The sequence below is a fragment of the Solanum pennellii genome, chromosome 6, assembly GCF_001406875.1.
Source record: "Solanum pennellii chromosome 6, SPENNV200".
Lineage (NCBI taxonomy): Eukaryota > Viridiplantae > Streptophyta > Magnoliopsida > Solanales > Solanaceae > Solanum > Solanum pennellii.
Genome location: NC_028642.1, coordinates 94,582 through 114,736, shown reverse-complemented (window position 1 = coordinate 114,736; position 20,155 = coordinate 94,582). Strand labels below are relative to the sequence as shown.

The window sequence follows — 20,155 nt, the reverse complement described above, 5'->3', positions numbered from 1 at the left end:
CATCTGCACATGTTATAATGAGAGGTATTCCTTGGTCTGCTGTTGGAAGTTAATTTTGTTAGTTTTCTGACATGTGACATTTGGAAACCTTGAATAGAAAAACCACCACAAATAATAGAATCAGTAGAAAAAAGAACTAGTTGAATTTTTTTTCTGGATATAACACTTCTTTGCTTGCAGGATGCACTGAGAACATTTCTCCTGCGGAAGCTTGATAGTCTTTCAAAGGATGAAAAATGTCAAATAACAATGATTTCGACATGGGCTACTGAATTATATCTTGATAAGGTTCGTCTCTTTTTGAACTGGGCTTGGTTGATTAAAAGTTTGGTTCTTTTCCTTGGTTTCATAAACTGTAAATGTGTTCTGATGTTAACGTTGGAAATATCTTCTGTTTCCGGTTCCTATTATGTATAGGTCGAACTTGGATTATCCGACTTACATTCCTATTATGTCTAGGTCGAACTTGGATTATCCGACTTACACAGAATCAGTGTTATCAAAAGTGCAAAGCGCAAAAAAACTCTAAGGTCCGTGAGGGCTTTAAGCGCAAATAAAGCATGAACTTTAATGAAAAAAGGCGCAAAGGGAGAAAAGAATACAAATATATATGTTTAGTCCAAGACTAATAATTATAAACATGAATGACAAAAATATGACCAAAAAAATTGAGAAAAAGTTCATGATAAAGTGAAATATCAATTATTTAGTGTCACTTCTTCATACGAGGCTCATTGGCAAGGAAATGTTTGCCTTAGAACCTTGATGATGACATTGAAGCGCACATAAAGCGAGGCGGAGCGCTCAACCCGTTGAGCCTTGCTTCAGGGCTTAAGCGCGCCTTTCATAATACTGGGTAAAGGAAGGACCTCTAGCATCCACATATTTAACAATCTAGAACAAGATAATATAGCAAGAGATTGGATTAATGCTGCAAAGCTCGGATAATCCAAGTTCGACCTATACATAATAGGAACTGAAAATGGAGATATTTAGGATCTATTCCTTTAAACCTCGGGTACTAGTATGAAATAATTTCCTTTAGGGGACAATGTGCATTTAGTGGGCTCAACTTTTTCCTTTATGTTTTTTTATTATTAAAGATCCTGGTATGTTTTTTACCGTCTTTAATTTATGCTTATTTTATTAGTTTTTGTTTTGAGTACATGTTTTAAACTTTGTTGTTTATGTTATGCTTTTGATCATTATGTTGAAGTAAAGATATGTTAATCAAGAGTTTAGTGTAATCATTAGATTATTGGTGTCATGTAGATTAGAATTCTTAAACTTGTAAAATAAACGACTTTGATCTTTATAGAGTTTTCATTGGTTAAAAGATCCACCGGATGTCAAAGAAGGGACTTTGAGTGTTCAAAAGTTATGGTGGTTCCGCACTACCTTGGAGTTTTATTTATTCAACTTACTATCTTATTAAGACATTCAATCAATTAGTGACATCCAAAAAATAAGGAATGTAGTGGGATGGTAAGTATTGTACTCAATCTTAATCAAACGTTTGGGGTTCAAATGTTGGGTTGTAGTCAATGAATTACCCCTCAAAGTAAGATGAATCTATATTAATCAAATATTAAAGAAATAATTATCTCCTTATAAGCTTTGGATTAAAAGTCCCAAAAAATAAAGTTTTAACCATATTGATCGAAACATGAACAACAAAATATGTCTTTTGTCTATCAAAGTAGTCTCATCGAGCAAGACATCATTTAATCCAAATTGTTTGAGCGACATACGTTATATCATTGAAATCCAAGAGACGTGTTTTTATATTTTAATAAACTTATCAAGTACACAACTAATTATAAGATGTATAATATTTAGATTCTGTATGTAGAAACCTTGAATAAGAGAAAAACTCTCGCAGTTGATGAATAAAAAATCTGTACCACTTTTTGAAAATGCAAATATAGACAATGAAATTGTAACATATCTTTTCGAAAGACTTCGGTGATGAACAACTACAATAAAATGCAGAATTAATAACAAAATCCATAAACACTAAAAATCAAATCTTTTTCGTTTTAAGATTAAAAACATTTCATATCTTCTTTGGATAAAATATTCTTGAAAATTTATCATAGGGCTGTACCCTCTTGAAAACACTTATATTATCAAATATTCAGAAGTAGGGTCAAATTAATGGAACGACCTTACTGAAAAAGAAATACATGAGTAGGGGTCGAAATGATGACATGACCCTACACAAATCGATTTGGGGAATCACCAAAAACACGGATGAAACTATGCAAATCAAATTCGAGTCACCAAAAAGACGCACGGTGCTATGCAACTTAGATATGAAAAAGTACTTAGAAAAATCCATGATACTAAGCGAATTAATATGAGAAGTAGTCTCGAAAGAAGCACAATGCTACACAAATTAGATATGAAAAAGTAGTAATCCAAAAATGCACGGTGCTACGCGAGTTGGATATGAGAAAGTAGTCATCGGAAAGATGATATGGGGCTACACAAATCGAATAAAAAAAGTAGTTACTGAAAGATGTCACGGTGCTATGCAAATCAAATATGAGAAAGAAGTCACCGGAAAGATATCAAGGTGCTAAACATATTAGATATGAGAGACTAGTCATCAGAAAGATACACGGTGACCCAACTTTTGCTAATATAATATTGTCCGACGGGGCAACATATATGGGTAATAGCTGCTTGACGGTTGTGGAGGATTGTAGAGGCGTTGTTACCATGTGAGAAATATAGGAGAAAACTATTATTTAATTGTGTATCTACATTATTACATAGATATCCTACTTATAGACACTACAATATAATTCTTTACCAAGTAGTATACTATTTACTATTCCTATTCTAAGTAGGATTGTATATACCTATTCCTATTCCAACACATCTGAAATGCCACACTATTGTTGAGTAAGATTAGAATCTGAGTTCCCCTATTTAGGTTCTACTAGGACATTAATATTGACACCTCATTGTTGTATTAAATTCCTAACGCGTCTCTTTTTGCTGTTATTATTCACCCCCTTCACATTCCAAGACGATTTTTTCATCTTCACAAGTTTTATTTGAGATAAGATCCTCCCTCTACCTCCAGGTTCACTGTCTTCATATTTAATGTCAAAAGCTAGATTTCTAACCTCCTTAGAGACCAGCCCTTTGTTACTGTTAGGGTTTGGGTTCTCAGCTTTCTACGTTGATGGGTTCCTATTTTGATTAATCTTCATGAGCAAATCATAAGCAACGTGTTGGGACTCTTCAAAAGAAGCCATAAATTATTGATTGAGTTTGTTAACATCATAGTAAACCCATATAGTAGCCCTAACTTCAGTATCCTCCTTCGTGGGAAATTCATTGCCTTGAATTGGGATTGAATCACTATATAATCAATCTGTTCGCTTGAGCCCCAGTATGCATATCACTACTTGAGTTCTCAGCATGCACAGCTCTCCCTTAAGTTTCATTGCTAGAGGAGTTTGTACCGGGAGAATTTGCATGTCTTTTCCAGGTTCTCTTCTTTCCACCGTTCCTACTGCCATTCTCATATGTCCTTCCAGCTCGTCGCACTTAAGAATTTTTGGAAGTGGGCTATCTTCTCTCTAAGAAGTGAAAATACAGTCTATGAAGGGTTCAGGTGTCAAAATTTTCTGGGGCCTTCAACAAAAGAGTAGTGAAAGGAGTAGGGGCTGTTATAAGAGATAAAGGCCCTAAAGTGTTATTTAAATGAAAAGGCCCAATAACTTTATGAGGATGTGGATTTGGAGAATCACTGCTGCTGGTCACATGGTCCTATAGGGGCCCCACATTATGTTTTGCTTTAAGGTTAAAGACCGGAGGATAATCCTCTTCTCCCCTCAGATGGTAACCTTCTCTCCTCAGTTGATCAAGATGACAAGTCCCTATCCCCCAGAAGAAGCACTAGGAAGGTCGCTTTATCCCCCAACCCTAGGACTGACATCCCAATTATCTGGTAAACCCAATTTGGAATGTCTGTATCTCATCAGAGCCATGCACCAGATTAGAAGCGTGAAAATTAGATCTCAATTGAAGGAGGTATCTTCTCTGCTGGCCTATTAACCCTGAGATGAGCCCAACACAAGTGATATTTAAGGGAGGTTTCTTCCTCACTCTCTTTCCATCCCCCACATTTATCTCCAATTTCTTTCATAACTTCCACTGACCATAGATGGACGGGTAGACCAAAAACACGGACCCAAAACTAGTTGAAATTAGTCTAGGATGGATAAGCTCCAAGAGTAGGAGTTAACCATTTAGGCTTCTATTATTTGTCTTGCTTCTTTCGGTCACCTTACATGATGTGTTCCGCATCTCTATTTGGTTGGAATTCGAAGAAATTTAATTTCTTTCATGTCGAAGATGCCCTTCCAAGCAAGTCATTACTTGTGGGGATCTCCTCGCACCCTGGAAAACTTCAGACCAAATAGCTGAGAAGGTCTTTTTCATTTGGAGAAGAAGAAGCTTGAAGATTCTCAACTGGCATAACTTCTGGTTCTCGTTGAGTCCATCTGTTTGTGTTGATAGCACCTATGTAACTCCCACTTTCTTTATTATGTTGGGAATCTGTTCCCTTGAATCACGTGCCCCAGAATTGCTGTTTTGCAATAAGCCCCTTATTAGTGAAGCTATCAATGTGATGTACAATCACCAACCACCCATCATCAAAATTGTTCTCAGGTAATATACCACTGAACTGTGATGATAGAAATGTATATTCCATATTTATTGAACTTGAGGGAGCAACAATGGTTGATTGAAATTTCTCTGCCTCGCCAAGACTTAAATCTCTTCCCCTTGACATCTGAAGCCTCCTTGAGTCTTATGTTGAGCCACCATAATGCCCTTTAGATAACACCATTTTCCTGATGTGAAGTCTGGAATTTTCAACTCATTCGAACCAAGTCTTAGAGGTAGACTTACTTTCTGTTAGATCATAAGATTTTCCCCCTAATCTAAAGTATCCCATAACCTAAGGTAGATATGAATGTCCATAGATAAGAAAAGGTTGAGTAAGACCAGAGAAGAGAGAGAAAAAGGATTCTGGTGGTCAGAAACCACAGAGGGATGAGAATAAAGGACTAAAAGAGTCTTTAAAGGAGAGTCTTGGGATATGTGCCTGGGAGCATATTTTTTATGGGTTAATAGTCTTATTCACCCTCATAGTTGCCCTTTTTTATTCATTGCCGTATTTCACTATTTCCCTGTTAATAACAATTTTGATATGATGTACTTGAGCACTGGGTCTTTCGGAAACAACCTCTCTACATCTACGAGATAGGGGTAAGGTCCATGCACACTCTAACCTCCTCAAATCCCACTTATGGAATAACACTCTACCAGTTATATCTTTTGGCGTCTTTTACATAAACACCACTGTTATACCTGGGTGATTATTCTGACGGTAATGCTTCTACCTATGCTATTTAGAGCATTGTGCTTAATTTTAGTGGCCTTTCTAGCTGCACTCCCTGATTCTACATCTATTTTCGTGACTTTTTTGGGAGAGAAGTGCGTTGAGTTTTTAGTGATGAGATGTTTTGACAAGCCAAGTCAAATGGGAAGCAAACCTTGTAATTGATGAGAATGTCTTTTAGAACAAAGGGAAGTGTGTATGTTATTGCATTGCTTGCCTTCAAGAAGTTCCTCGAGAATTGGCAAGATGCAGCACTGTGACAACAAAGGAGTGGATTCTCCATTGAAAGGGTATAGGAGAAGACTTGGGTGATCATTCCTCGCATCTCTTTGCGGTGATTAGTCATTTGAGTGGTTACTTTCAAGGACCTTACTTGAATTTTCAACTAGATTTTGGAGAATTGAATATTTTTTTTATAGAATGTTCAATTTTAATCAAATATTAAAATCTAGAATGCTTAAAATATTAAAAATTTAAGTTTGTTGTTGTAATACAAGTATCATACTTGTACTGTGTTTGACACCTATATATTGGTCTGTCATGGGTACCAAATGGATTACTTATTAATATATCTCTTCTCTTCTCTTAAGCTATCTTAATGCAATACAAGTAAGCTGAATAGTAATGGAATGATTCCACTTATTCATCTTCGGACCAAAGTGTATTCTTTAAGTGATAACATGGTGGCTGTAATTTGAACATAGATGATGGGCCTTTTTAGGTTTTTGTTTCATACATCTCGCTTGCAGATCAACCGGCTGCTTCTAGAAGATGACGATGCTTTGGACAGTAATAATACTGAGTACCAATCACTCATTAAAGAGTTTCGTGCTTTCCTTAGTGACTGCAAGGATGTATTGGATGAGGCAACCACCATGAAACTACTAGAAAGGTAGCTTATCTGGCAACTGATCTCGCTTGGTTTTAAATCCAATTCTTGTAATTTTTTTTTGTCAGTCCAACTACTTATTTTTCTATCTCTGCTTTCCCCAAGAAACATAATACAGGTTTTTCATGTACATGTCAGAGACTCACCTGGTAGAACATATTTAACATTTTAGGTGCTGTGACCTGCAATGTTTTTCAAGCTGAAATAAAAAAAAAAAAATCTATGGTCATCTAGGGAAAAAATGAACTCTTCCTTTGTAAAAGTTCAGTTATCTTCGCTTCATATATTTATTATATATTCCTTCCCTAATATGTTCTAATTCTGGCTTTATTGTCCTTTATGTTGTTATTTTTTCTGTTGTAGCTACGGTAGAGTTGATGAGCTAGTGTTCTTTGCTAGTCTAAAGGAGCAATACGAAATTGTGCTTCACCACTACATTCAGGTTTGTTCTTTTTATGTATCTTTTGACATGCTGGTATTTCATGGCTTGTCTTTTTTCTTTGTCAATGTCTTCTTAGTTCCACTTTCATGCTGTTCTTTATTTTTGTTAGGGGTTACCAGAGGCATCTTTATGATTTTGGATACTTGTCTTGTTTTTCCTTTTGTTTGGAGAAAACTGTTTCCCTCCACGTTTAGAGGTTGATTGTTGTCTTTCATGCTAGTTCTTCTCAGATCTGCTGTATAATACAATTCTCTCATGTATTCCTTTTGAATGTCATTAGATTGCAAAATCAACAATCTTATTAGTGGGGCTTTCCAGCCAGGTAGTCCTTCAAATTTTCTGCTGAACTTTTCTCACCCTATCTCATCCCTTCCCTTCTCCTCCTCCGTTCCTTCTTTCCTACACCTCCCCATTAGCATTAAACACTTTTGACTCATACTGTTGAGTAAGTCATAACCTGTAACAACGTTCCCTAGTCTCCACCAGCGTGGATAGTCTCCCTTTCCTCGCAAAAGCTTACTCAGGACATATCTTTCATGCTTCACTGGATATACACAAACCTTTCACGTATAACCCCCACCCTTCTAAACAAGTCCACATACCAAAGTGCACTGTATGTTGGAAATATTCACAGGAATAATATCTGTGTTGGCTTCCCTTTATAACACAAATCTCAAAAGGAAAGTAAAGTTTCAAAGCTTTGATATCTTCAACTTCGTTACCAATCTCCAACCTCAAATGGTGGTGGGGGTTCACCCTCAAGCTTAGGAGATGGTGGGAAGACATTAAACGAGACCATGGTAGGGAGATTTTTAAATTGCTGGATTTTCCAACGTTCATTATTTATGTCGCTTCTGATTGATATTTGGTGAAAGCATTGCTAAAATTTTGGGATCCAGAAAGAGTGGTCTTCAAATTTGAAGATTTTGAGTTAGCACCCAGCATAGAGGAAATTGGTGTTTACTAATTTGCATTATCATCGGAAGATCATGATTGTACCTCACATGCAATCCGGGAAGTTCTTGCATTGGCATGCTTGGACTATGAATGGATCTCTTTGGACTTTCTATATGAATGCTTTGGTCGTTAGGATGGTTCAAAGATATTTGAAGGAGAGGTTTCTTGCTCGAACGAAAAGTGAGAGAAGAACCATTTGAGCGCTTTTGCGATTGCATTGTTGGGTACTTTGGTATATCTGGAAGAAAATGGAAAATAGATACATGCCTTAGTTCCGTGGTTCAGCGGTGGCCCAAGAGGTGGGTAGCATTGATGTAATGTGGTGCCAGATAGTAGCAGAAATGTTGAGGGTTCCAACCAAATGCACTAAAGGTAGGAGATCTTTCGAGGGATGCAAGTTTTTGCTTCAATTGTGGGCCATAGAACACTTCTACAAGCGGTCTAACATGATAGACATTCTTACTGGGGTTGGCAACAAAATTGACACTCATTCGCAGAGCATGGCCAAGTTTATTGCCCTAGTAGGACCTGAAGATTGGGCTGCATTCATAAAGAGCTTTGGCATTATCAAGTTTAATGGAAATACTCTTAGCAGTCTGCGCCTAGTGTTATTATAAGAGGTGATGAGCTTTAATACATCGAGCTCCTTGGTCTAAGGGGGTGTCCAATCATATTTTCCTTTATGAGTGCTTCGTCAATTTGTGCAAACTCAAGTCATACCATTGCGGTAGAATATGGGCAATTTTGAGTACAAATTTGGGCTAGAGATTCTAAAAGTACACAATATACTTCAAAGGTTGTAAGAGTTGGTGACTGTGAGTGTCTACGAGGATCAAGCCTTTTGCGCATCAGAATATTATGTGTGGCTCCTAAAGAATATTAAGAGCGTGGACTATCTTAGCAGGGAAAGGCACCATGGTTGTGAGGATGTCCATATTACATCACTCCAGAGATGAAAGAACAAATTGCCTAAAGCTTTGAGTATCAACGTCGTAGGATATCTTGAAGTTTCGGATTTTCCCATTTGTTATCCTATTTCCCTTAGTTTAATTTTTCTATCTTTCCTACTTCTTCGTTTGAAGATGTGTACTGTTTCAAGTATTTAATGAATCAAATGGTTTGTTTCTCTTTTAGTTCCGTCTTAAAACTCCAATTAATATCAAAATAAGGCTTGGATTAACCCTCGTAAATCTCTTATTTATCGTCTTAGGCCTGCCTCTAGATCAATGAGGCACCCTACATTTAGGTCGTTATTTCTCGTAAAACATCGTGTTTATTTTTATAATAAAATATGTTTTACTAACCTTACAAGACTTCTCTCTTGATTATGTTCCCTTCCCTAAAGGTTGATTTGTGCACACTAGCATATGATGTCTTTTAGCATCTTATCCAATGACACCACTGTTATACCTGGTGATTATTCCAACTGTAATGCTTCCACCGATGCTATTTTGGAGCATTGTGCTTAATTTTAGTGGCCATTCTAGCTGCACTTCCTGATTCTATGATTGGTTCTACCATTTGATGTATATAACACATATTTTCTTTACTGATTCCACTGTCCATTCCTATCTTCAAAGATCTCTGTCAAACCCCATTGCATCCCCATATAGACTCTTGCATTTCTTTCTTTGAGATTGCACTTGGCATATAGCATGAACTTCTGTTAACTTGCATGCTTCTGTTTTTTGGGTACTTGTGAATATGACCAAGGGAAGAAATATTATTTGTAGATCTATTTGCAGATGTTCTGCATTTTGTGCTCATAGTAACTGCGGTGCATTAATTGATTGTTGATATGAACAGTGATTTGTCAACAGTGATTTGTCTTTCTTTTTCCATGCAATCACAGCAAGGAGAAGCAAAGAAGGCGTTACAAGTTCTTCAGAAGCCTAATGTTGCAACAGAACTTCAGGTATGGGTAAAAACTATTAAGTGGGTGTTTGGATTGGCTTATTTTAAGTAGCTTTTGAATTTTAAGCTTTTTTTTTGAATATTTGAAACGTTTGGTAAACAGAAAATGTGCTTTAAGCACTATATCTTAGGCTTAAAAAGTAAAAAAAAAGCCAAAAGTCGGGTGTTCCTAACTTATGAGTTTTAGCTTATAAGCACTTATAGAAAGCCAATCCAAACAACCCCTAAGTAAGGATTGTGTTTTGAATCTACTGTAATCGCACCATGCCTTACTTGGATTCTTTTGTTATATTGCAGTACAAGTTTGCACCAGATCTTATCATGCTTGATGCATATGAAACTGTTGAGTCATGGATGGCCACGAAGAGTTTGAACCCGAGAAAGCTCATTCCTGCAATGATGCGTTATTCAAGTGAACCACATGCAAAGTAATGTGCATCTCTACCTTGCATTGAGTTCTTTGATTTTCTTACCGGCACGTTCTTCATGAGCTTTCAGTTTTATGTGCCAATTCTTTTTCATTTAGTTGTATCTTAGTTTTGTGGATAATAGGGGGTAGTTGAACGGGATTCTTTTTACTGTGTGACCTGTTTTAGTCCTTAATGTAGCAATGTGCATCCAAGCCAATCTTAGTTTACTGATGCTCCACCTTCGGTTATCTTTTCTTTTAGGAGACTTTTTGAGTAAAGGTTACTCTGTATTCACAAAAGCCTCATCAACATAAGGATGATGAGGATCATTTTACAACCCACAGTGTGTGCACTTCCCTCAATGAGGACTAACAAAAAACTTACTAGTTACCTATGAAGTCAACTATATCAACTATGTACCTGCCATTTCCTGTTTACACCAATATTAAAGTAAACTAAGGCATTAGATTTTAATCTTCTGGCAGTTTGTCCCTTTGCCTTCAAAACATCTGGTATTTTTCTACTTCCACAATGTCCACCAGACAGAAGCTATGTGGACCTCCACCAGTCTTCATTGGTTCCTCTTCTTCCAATACCTTTCTAGCTACTGGGTATTTCCATACCCAATTGACTCCTACGATACATAGGAACATGTTCCATAGATTTCTAGCTGATTTGCAATGAAGAATATATTGTTGTCTGTTGTTCACTTCTGCTTCTTGATTGCACATAAAACGTCTTGAGCAAATCTGGAAACATCTTCCTTTGCAACACTTCATGTGTTAGACATGCTTTTCTTACCACCAACCAAGTAAACCAAGATATCTTGATGGGCTTTTTAACCTTCCAAATTAGCTTCCAGGACCATACTTCTGTGTTGACTTGGTTATTGTTCCTCTCTCAGTAGCATGACTTCATTGTGAAGACCCCTTTGTTGTGTAGTGAGTTTGTCTGCATTGGTGGCAATACCTGAGAAATTATTCAACACTTGAAGAAGCCTGGCAATCTCTGTCACTTTCCAATCATTTAGTGCTCTTCTAAAGATCAAATTCCAACCATGAGGGCTCCACACCCGTGAGACTGAGGCATTTCTTTGTGAGCTCAGAATGTAAAGTTGGGGGAAAAGCCTTCTCAAGTTTTCGTTCCCAACCCAATGCTCTCTCCAGAAATCAACTTCCACTCCACTGCCCAGTTGGAAGGAAATGTTGATATGAACTTGAGATTACAACCTCCTGATGGTCTTCCAAACACTGCATCCAAAGGTGCCCATGACCTCCTCAGTGGCCCATTGACTTAGCATACCATATTTATCTTCCATAAACCTTCTCCCCAAAGCCATATGGAATTCCCGATGTTCTTTTTTGAAACTGATACGGAATTCCAGATGTTTTGAAAGCTTAGAGAATGATGTGCAGAAGATCAAGTTGAACTTCATGTTACTATGTTTTTGGTGTATTCAGAGTTACTCTAATGATAATGTGTCTATCATACATGTTCTAGATTCTTTGTAGCTAGTGAGTTAAGGCACTAGAGCTCTATTATAAATATGGTTTCAGTAATACCCAAGTACTGTTTTGATCATTGATATGATACAAAGTTACATATTTTAGAAAAAAGCCATATCATCTGTGCAAAACCTCCACCCATTTCCTTTGGCTATTCTGAGCATGTAATTTAAACCTTCCATGGCTAGGATAAATGGGAATGGTGACATGGGGTCACCCTATCTAATCCCCCTTTGTGATTGAAAATATCTTTCAATGTTGCCATTAATAATGAGGGAGAATTTTACATTATAGATGCAAAATCTTATCCAACTGATCCATGTGGTACCAAACCCCTTATCTTCTAGGATGTATAATAAATAGGACCATTTGACATGGTCATAGGCCTTCTTAATGTCCAGCTTGCACAGGATTCCAGGGGTCTTCTGTCTCACCTAGAGTCTACCAACTCATTGGCCAAAAGGCTGCATCCATTATCTGCTTACCCTTCCAGAAAGCCATCTGATGTTCTTCAACAAGCTTCCCCATAACAATTTTCATTGCCTCAGTTATCAATTTAGAGATTATTTTATACACTCCACCTATCAAACTGATAGGTCTAAAATCCTTCTGCTCCTGACTTCTTTGGTATAAGTGCTATAAGAGTAGCATTTAAAAATTTCATTCAGATGGAAGTTCTGAACTGTTTGCATTAGGTCATCTTTCAAGATGCTCCATCACCCCTTGAAGAATTGCTCTGTAAAAGGCATTGGGTTCAGTTGCTTCATCACCATTACATTGTTTAATGATGTTAAGCACCTCAGTTTCTAGTAACAGGTCTTTTGTAAGCATTCCTGTTCCTCCTGTGTAATTCTAGGACATCCAGCATCTCAAAAGATGGTCTCCATGTTTCTGATTTTTAATAGTCTGCTATGAAATTCTATCATAGCCACCACTTTACCTTCTGGATCTTGAATTTCCTCTCCTTGAACCACAAGACTATCAGTGGTGTCGTATCTTCTATGAGCTGATGCCATTCTCTGGAAGAACCTGTTATTGTTGTCCCCTTGTTTCAGCCAAAGGACTATGGATTTTTGACTCCATCTTGCTTATTCTTTCTTAGCCAGTTCCACTACTACTGTAGCTCTGATCATAATTTCTTCTTCTGTCATAATTCTATCATCTTGAACCAGATCCAGTTCAGCCAATTCATTCAGCAGGCTCTTTTTCCTACTGCTGTTCCCGAAAAGTAGCTTTGCTCCAAACTTTGAGTTTCTGTTTCAAGTTTCTCAGTTTGACACTTAAGCGTATAATTAGGAAAGCCAACTACAAGGTTGGAATTCAATATTTAGAAGATTGCTAAATGACTGAGAGATTGCTCAGCAGATTAGAGGGATATTGATCATAAAATTGAGTTGCTGCCATATACGGTTGCTCCTGCACAAGCTCCTTATCGTATGGCTCCTAAGGAGTTGGCTGAATTGCGGAAATAGTTGAACGATTTGTTGGATGCTGGTTTGATTCAACCATCTAAGGCTCCCTATGGTGACTCAGCCTCACTCATGTTTTTGACTAAGTATAGAACTTAAAACAATGAACAACGCTGTACAGGAATCTCTTCCCAACCTTTATTAATCTCAGAATCAATACAAGGAAGGCTTCACAAAATTTTGTCTAGGCCGGAATCAATCTGCTGAGCCTTAGCCGAAATTTCAACCTTTTAAAATTTCTGCACATGACAGTTACATGCGACAGTTACAAACGGCAGTTACAAGCGACACCTGTCCGACACTTGCCATCACAAGATTTAAACTAAGTTTCCAACAACTATATTTCTAACAGATAGAATATAATTCAAATTACATCCTTATCCAAACGAAATAACAATATTCTAACACTTAGAATATTTCAGCCTACATTCCAACACTTAAAATATTTCAGCTTGCTTCCAACACTTAAAATATTTCAGCTGTCCTCCAACACTTAGTTTTATTTCAGCAATCCGTGTGAATGCCTTTGTCTTGCCATTGTCAAGTCTCACAACCTTGCTTTGTCAAGCCAACACACTTCCTTACCGGTGACTCTTGCCCACACGTAAGCCTTGCACGTCCAAGCTGATTTGCCAACACCCAAGCATCTTGAACCTTTGTTGCACTGTTTTGCCCCCATGCATGCTAAAGAGGTAATGCAAAAGAGGCGCATCAACATAGTATCCAGATGCCTCCTTTGTATAGAAGCTCTGGAGACTAACAAACACTTACTCATGCACTGTAAGGTAACTGCTCAGGTGTGGGCTCTGTTTACAAGCATAGCCAATGAAAATTGGACTATGCCTGAACATACCTTTAATCTTCTTAGTTGTTGGATCAAAAGGGGAGGTAGCAAAAGTCAGAAAAGATGGTGGAGAACAGTTCCAGCATGTATCTGGTGGATTATATGGAAAGAAAGGAATTAGAGAATATTTGAAGGAAGTGTACAATACAGAAGATGAAATGGAAAGTAATTATTACTTTAGGTTTTTGGTGTAAAGAACAGGATATAGAAGAGGAGTTCCAATTAGTGGACTTCATAGGTTCTCTGTAAGTATTTCTTTTTAATCTTTTCCCTTTCTTGTAACAGTTTTTTGGAGGTGGCCAGCATAGCCCTTAATGCTAAGGAATACAAAAAGTTACCAGTTTCCAAAAAAAAAGGACAGCCAGCTACCACCGTTTCATTCCACCACCCACTGATCAGGTCTACGAGTCCATCCTCCTTAAGACACCAATTTTTCGAATTTAAAGCTTGAGATATTCATTTCCAGCTCCCACATTCTAGGAGTAGAGGGCTGTAGTCAAATATTACTCTTGGAAGTATCCTTTGCCTGATATATCTAAAAGACTCTTTTCATTCCATAGAAAACAAGAACCTATCCAGCCTTGCTGCTCCTTCTATGATTTGACACCCTTGAACCAAGTGAACTTCCCTCCATTCAGTGGATGATCATGAAGTTTCATATCTTCAATCGACCTGGAGAAATCTGTTGAGAGGATGGGATTGAAGTGAGTAATTTTAGGACTTAAAAGCCTTATACAGGGTTAAGGTTAGAAGACAAAACAACATAGTATTGGCGTAAAACAATTAGGAAAAGACCCAAAAGCCCTTGAAAGATAACTGCCGAAGCTCTTCTACGGTTTGGACCTATCCTACGGAACGTACTGGTCAACTGTAAAAAAGTTCAGAAACCCTTTACTTGGCCCAACTTTTGACGGAAGTTGTCTACGGCTTCTAGGTCCTTCAAACACCAACCATAAAAACTAATCTTGACCCTCAAAATTTTACTAAGCCTGGGATAGTATACCGGAATAGTATTATGTCCTGATGTGTCGCATGAGTTTCTTCCATGTTGAAGGCTTTCCTGTTTCATTGTTTTCTGCATTCAGGATATCCTTTATCTGGATAGTCTTTGTATTTTTTGGTTAATATCATTTCTACCATTTCTTATAAGATCATTTCTGCCATATGCCACCTGCAGGAATGAAACTCATGAAGTAATCAAGTACCTAGAGTATTGTGTTCATCGTTTACAGAATGAGGATCCTGGAGTTCACAATCTGTTACTTTCCTTATATGCGAAAAAGGTTCAAGTTATTTAGCTTTTGGAATGCGCATCTGGTCTCATATGTGCTATACATGATTTCTCCATCTTTCTAGTTTTGTTGAGATTTTTTAAATCTGTGAATAGTTACCCATCCATGATATCTTCGAGTACTCAGTTTGCATCTCATTTGCCCATTTACAGAAAATACTCTCGCACATCTATTTCTTGCACATTTTCTGTTGAAAATGTGCAGAAGCCACGACAATTTAAGCCTTGTGTTGATTTTCCTATTGAAAGCTATTCATTTTGATAAATTGTGATCTCATTTTGTTCTATTGTATAATTTATTCAAATTCATAGAAGGTAGCTTACATTTCACCATAACAAGATATACAAATGTTGCTTGCACGAACGGGGAGAAATCAGGATTGCTTTGTGTATATACTCTACGTTATAATGTGATACTGCTTATTTTTTTGTTAGTCACATTTTACAAATTATACTTGCAAGAATTGGTAGAAATCAGTACTTCTTGATGTGCCCTTTTTTTCAACGTACCCAAGGCTTTCACCTAGTGGTCCATGAAGTAGGATGTGAACCATGAGGTCTCAAGTTGAAATACTAGCTGAGGCAAAAGCACTTGGTGATTTCTTCTCATCTGCCCAAGCCTCGGGGGGCAGAGTTATCTGGTACATGTGCAGTTCAGGTGCACGCAAGGTTACCCCGACACCACCGTCACAAAAAAAACCACTATGTGTAATTATTTTATAAATTATTGTTTCTTTGTCAGAGGAGTGTTAAATACTTGGATTATCTTAGTCCCCGAAGCAAATTAATTATCCTAAAGAATTTGTCCAAGGGAGAATTGACGCTGGACAATCGCTAGTTAGAATTAGGACTGCCTCCATTTCTACAGAAGGGGCACAAGGTTTATTTTTCTTTGGAGATTGGATGCAAATTTAGTGTTGCGGTGGATGAAGCGATGTGGAAGTAAGGCTTGCCACAGAGACTATTCCCAAGAGAGAGCTTTAAGTATGTTGGGGTCCGTCATCCAAAGTAGTGGGGACTTCGACAATGATGTCACACATCATATTGGGAAGACATTAGATGAAATAGGGGCTTGCGTCTGGAGTCTTGTGTGATAAGAATGCACTACCTTAACTTAATAGTAAGTTCTACAGAGTGGTGGTTAGACTGCCCTTGTTGTATGGGGTGGAGTGCTAGCAGTCAAGTACACTTATGTTCAAAAGATGCATCTTGTGGAGATGAGGATGTTGCGATGGATGTGTGGGCACAGTAGGAGTGACAAGATTAGGAATGTGGTTATCCGAGAAAAGGTGAGAGTGGCCTTTCTGGCAGACAAGATGAGGTAAACAAGACTAAGATAGTTTGGGCATGTGCAGAGGAGATGTGCCGACTCCCAGTGAGGAGGTACAAGAGGTTGGCTTTAGCAAATATGCAGAAGGGTAGAGGAAGGCCAAAAAAGTATTGAGTAGAAGTGATTCGACAAGACATGATGTAACTTTCAATTACTAAGGACATGACTCTAGATAGGAAGGAATGGAGCCACGTACTAGGGTAAGAGGTTAGTAGGGGTAAAGTGTTGGCTTGCCTTGTGAAGGTTTAGGCTTGTTAGTGTTTGTCGTAGTACTAGTCGTACCCTTGTAGTTTTTGTCATATGTTGTTTATTGTGTTTTGACTATAACACTATTTTGCTATTGTTATTTTTCTTTCATGTTGACTTGTACTGCTTTTTCTTATTAACGGCTATGCTTCCTTCACTATTTTCTTCTTTCTATACTTAAGTTTGATGCACTTGAGCCGAGGGTCTTTAGAAACGACCTCTCTACCTCCACGAGGTAGTGGTAAGGTTTGCATATACTCTACCTTCCCCAGACTCCACTTAGTTGGATTTCACCGGGTATGTTGCCATGTAAATGTGATGATACAGTCATCAATCATAGCTGCAGGAGATCTTGGAATGACTTTTTGTGCTCAACAATTTGATAGTTGTTATTTTTATGCTTGTCAATTATAAATATGCTTAGTTGCACCTAATTTCTCTCTCTCTCTCCCTTTTTTCCAAAGTAGGAAGATGAGAGTGCTCTTCTGCGTTTCCTAGAATGCAAGTTTGGTAAAGGGCAACCAGGTGGACCTGAATTCTTTTATGATCCCAAATATGCGCTACGCCTTTGCCTCAAGGAAAAGAGAATGCGGGCTTGTGTTCATATATACAGCATGATGTCTATGCATGAAGAAGCAGTTGCCCTAGCATTACAGGTTCTGTTTTAGTACTGATTGCCCTCTGTGTGTTCCTGGAAGCCTCTTGGTTCTTTTAATCATACTGCTTATGTTCTGCAATTCATGACTACATTAACTATTAAGTTCGCTGATTTGTCATGTTAACAATTCTCATGCATCATTTAGGTTTCATTTTTTTGCACTTAATGAATGTCTTAATCTTCATCTTTCAGATCTCAGTCATTAAGTCTGTTTGTTTTCAAGATCTAACTCTTATTCATTCAGATCTTAATCATTAAGTGTTTTTGCTTTGGTTATTTTAAGGCCACTAGGTTTGAATGATTAAGATCTATAACCAAGTCTAAATATCATTTAGATGTCCATTTAAAAATTCTACAAAGATGACAGCTCACAGCTTCTCCATCTACTTTCACTCACAACCCACAATCACCATTTAAGCCATAACCATCAGCACCATCAATCACCACCAACTGCCATCCACTATCACCATCCTCAGCCCAACCACAACCACCCCCAACACCAATCACTATTAGGGCATCTCCAACTTTATATTCTATTTTACTCTCCAAATATAGAGTAACCAAATCGAACTCTATTCTCTATTTTACTCTCTAAAAATATCTCCTTCTCTCTCCTCAAATATTATATTATTATTTCTATTTCATTCTCATTTTCTTATTTCATTATACAAATTCTTTCTTTCTTTTTTCCAACTAATCACTTTATATAATTTTCATGTGATATCAAAATTTTATTTAATATAAAATTATATTTATTCTAAATCATAAATTGTAAGAAAATATTACTTAATATACAAATTAGTGGACAAATTCAAGTAAAGTGAAATACAATTACATAAACACTCAACTTTCAAGATTATTATGGTGCTCCCATTAATGCTCTCCTAATGCATTATGGAGTTCACAATAACCATTTATGTCTTTATTTTTTTTTGTCTAACTAAATTTTGTTCAAGTTCCATGTACCACCATTTATGGCGTTGGTGTTGGAGCCTCTACGACATCTTGAATTGGTGCATTAAGATCATGTTCATCATCGATCATGTTGTACTATATAATACATGTAGTCATTATATCATGTAGCACTTTCTTTATCAAAAAACCTGATGGTCCTGCAATATTTGTAAAACGTGATAGCAAAACTTTGAATGCATTTTAAAAAATTAATAATACATTTAAATTATTTTACTGATGAAAATTAGAAAAAATTGACATATTATTAATTCAGGATGAAAGTAGTATATATTTATAGTACATTTTTAAATATATTATATTACATTTGAAAAGAATTATGAATATTAGATATTTAATCAATGACAATATATGTAAAATAATATGTTAATTATAAAATAATAGAAATAATAACAGAAATAATAATAAATCATTGAAAAAGTGAAATGCAGAGTGTGAATAGTAGTTTTCCAAATTTGGAGAACTACTACTCAACGCTCTAGAAATAAAGAATACAGTCTAAAATAAAGAAGGGTTGGAGTGCCCATTCTCAATTTTACTCTCCAAATATAGAGAATGGAGGGTAAAATAGAGGTGGGTTAAGTCGTGTAATAAAGCAACTCGTGTAACTAACAGTTGTATAGACGTTTTGGGACTTAATTGAAAAATAGAGAAACAAAATGGACTAAAAGTCTAAGGAATTAAGCACCCAAAGGTGGGGCCTAGTGGTTAATAAAGTGCATTAATCACCTAGGTCTCATATTAAAATGTTCAAATCCCAAAAATTATGTGATTTCTTCCCGAATGTGCTAGCATTCGTGGGCTAGTGGGAGGTGACAGGTGTCCCGTGGAATCAATCAAGGTTCACACGAAGCTAACCCGGACACCATGGTTATAAAAAAAAAAGTAAGGAATTAAAAATAGCAATTGACTCTAGCTAATCTCAGCCAACTCATGATATAGTCATAAAATGTCCACACTTAGATTGCTTGGATCACATCTAAACATTCGTTTCTACTATTTTCGATTCTATCGGATTTTTGATCCCAAGGCTTGAGGTGGACTAGTTTTCTTTTTTTTTCCTTCTAATTTTGGCCTTTACTCTTAATATAACTAGGTTTATCCCGCCTTATCTGCTCACAAAAATTTAGAATAATCCCCCGAAGTTGTATTTATTGGTGAATGTAAGAACATGCTTTCAAGAGTTTAAAGTCAATGTTGTCAAAGGTGAATATTGCACGATTAACCAACATGTACTGGGTTTTAAGCTCCATACACACTTAAGTGGAATAAACTGCAGGATAAGGAAAAAACTACAAAAAATTCTCTGTGTTAGGCAGGAAAGAATAGGTGTAAATGCTTACGATAATTATATAGATCATTATCCAAAAAACAATTATATAGATGAATGAATTAAAAAATTGCAATAACTTTCTATGAATTCGACAGACGAGGCATGAAAGTTTCATTCAGCGCGGTAGGAGACCATCGCGTCTTATAAGGGGTTGAAATTAAAGATTTAAGGGTGTTCAGTAAGCATTATTAGGAAAATAATTATGGAGATTAGGGATGGAAGGTAAATGCTTTTAGGAAGAGCCTGATAGTGGAAAATTAAGGGGTATAGGAAGGAGGTTGGAGACTCCATTTCATACCAGAATGAGATGGCAGTATAACTCCAACCATAGTCCGGAGACTAATAGAATAGAGAAGATTTTTCGGATTTGTAGTTTTGGAAGATGACAGTTTCAGGGCATGGTCATTTGCTGTATAAACAAAGCACTTCATAAGACAAACGATGTATTGGGGGGGGGGGGGGGGGGA

At 37.0% G+C, this 20,155-nt stretch overlaps 1 protein-coding gene across 2 annotated transcripts in view; it reads left to right on the top strand.

Annotated features, from left to right (window-relative positions):
- The window catches only part of LOC107023179 (vacuolar sorting protein 18), a 39,397-nt gene that overhangs the window by 11,478 nt on the left and 7,764 nt on the right, over nt 1-20,155 (top strand). For both annotated transcript variants that reach the window (XM_015223781.2, XM_015223780.2), the window contains exons 13-19: nt 181-288; nt 6,178-6,320; nt 6,681-6,759; nt 9,569-9,631; nt 9,928-10,058; nt 15,036-15,141; nt 17,193-17,381. In XM_015223781.2, coding sequence (XP_015079267.1) covers nt 181-288; nt 6,178-6,320; nt 6,681-6,759; nt 9,569-9,631; nt 9,928-10,058; nt 15,036-15,141; nt 17,193-17,381 — 819 coding nt within the window. The remainder of the gene's footprint in view (nt 1-180; nt 289-6,177; nt 6,321-6,680; nt 6,760-9,568; nt 9,632-9,927; nt 10,059-15,035; nt 15,142-17,192; nt 17,382-20,155) is intronic.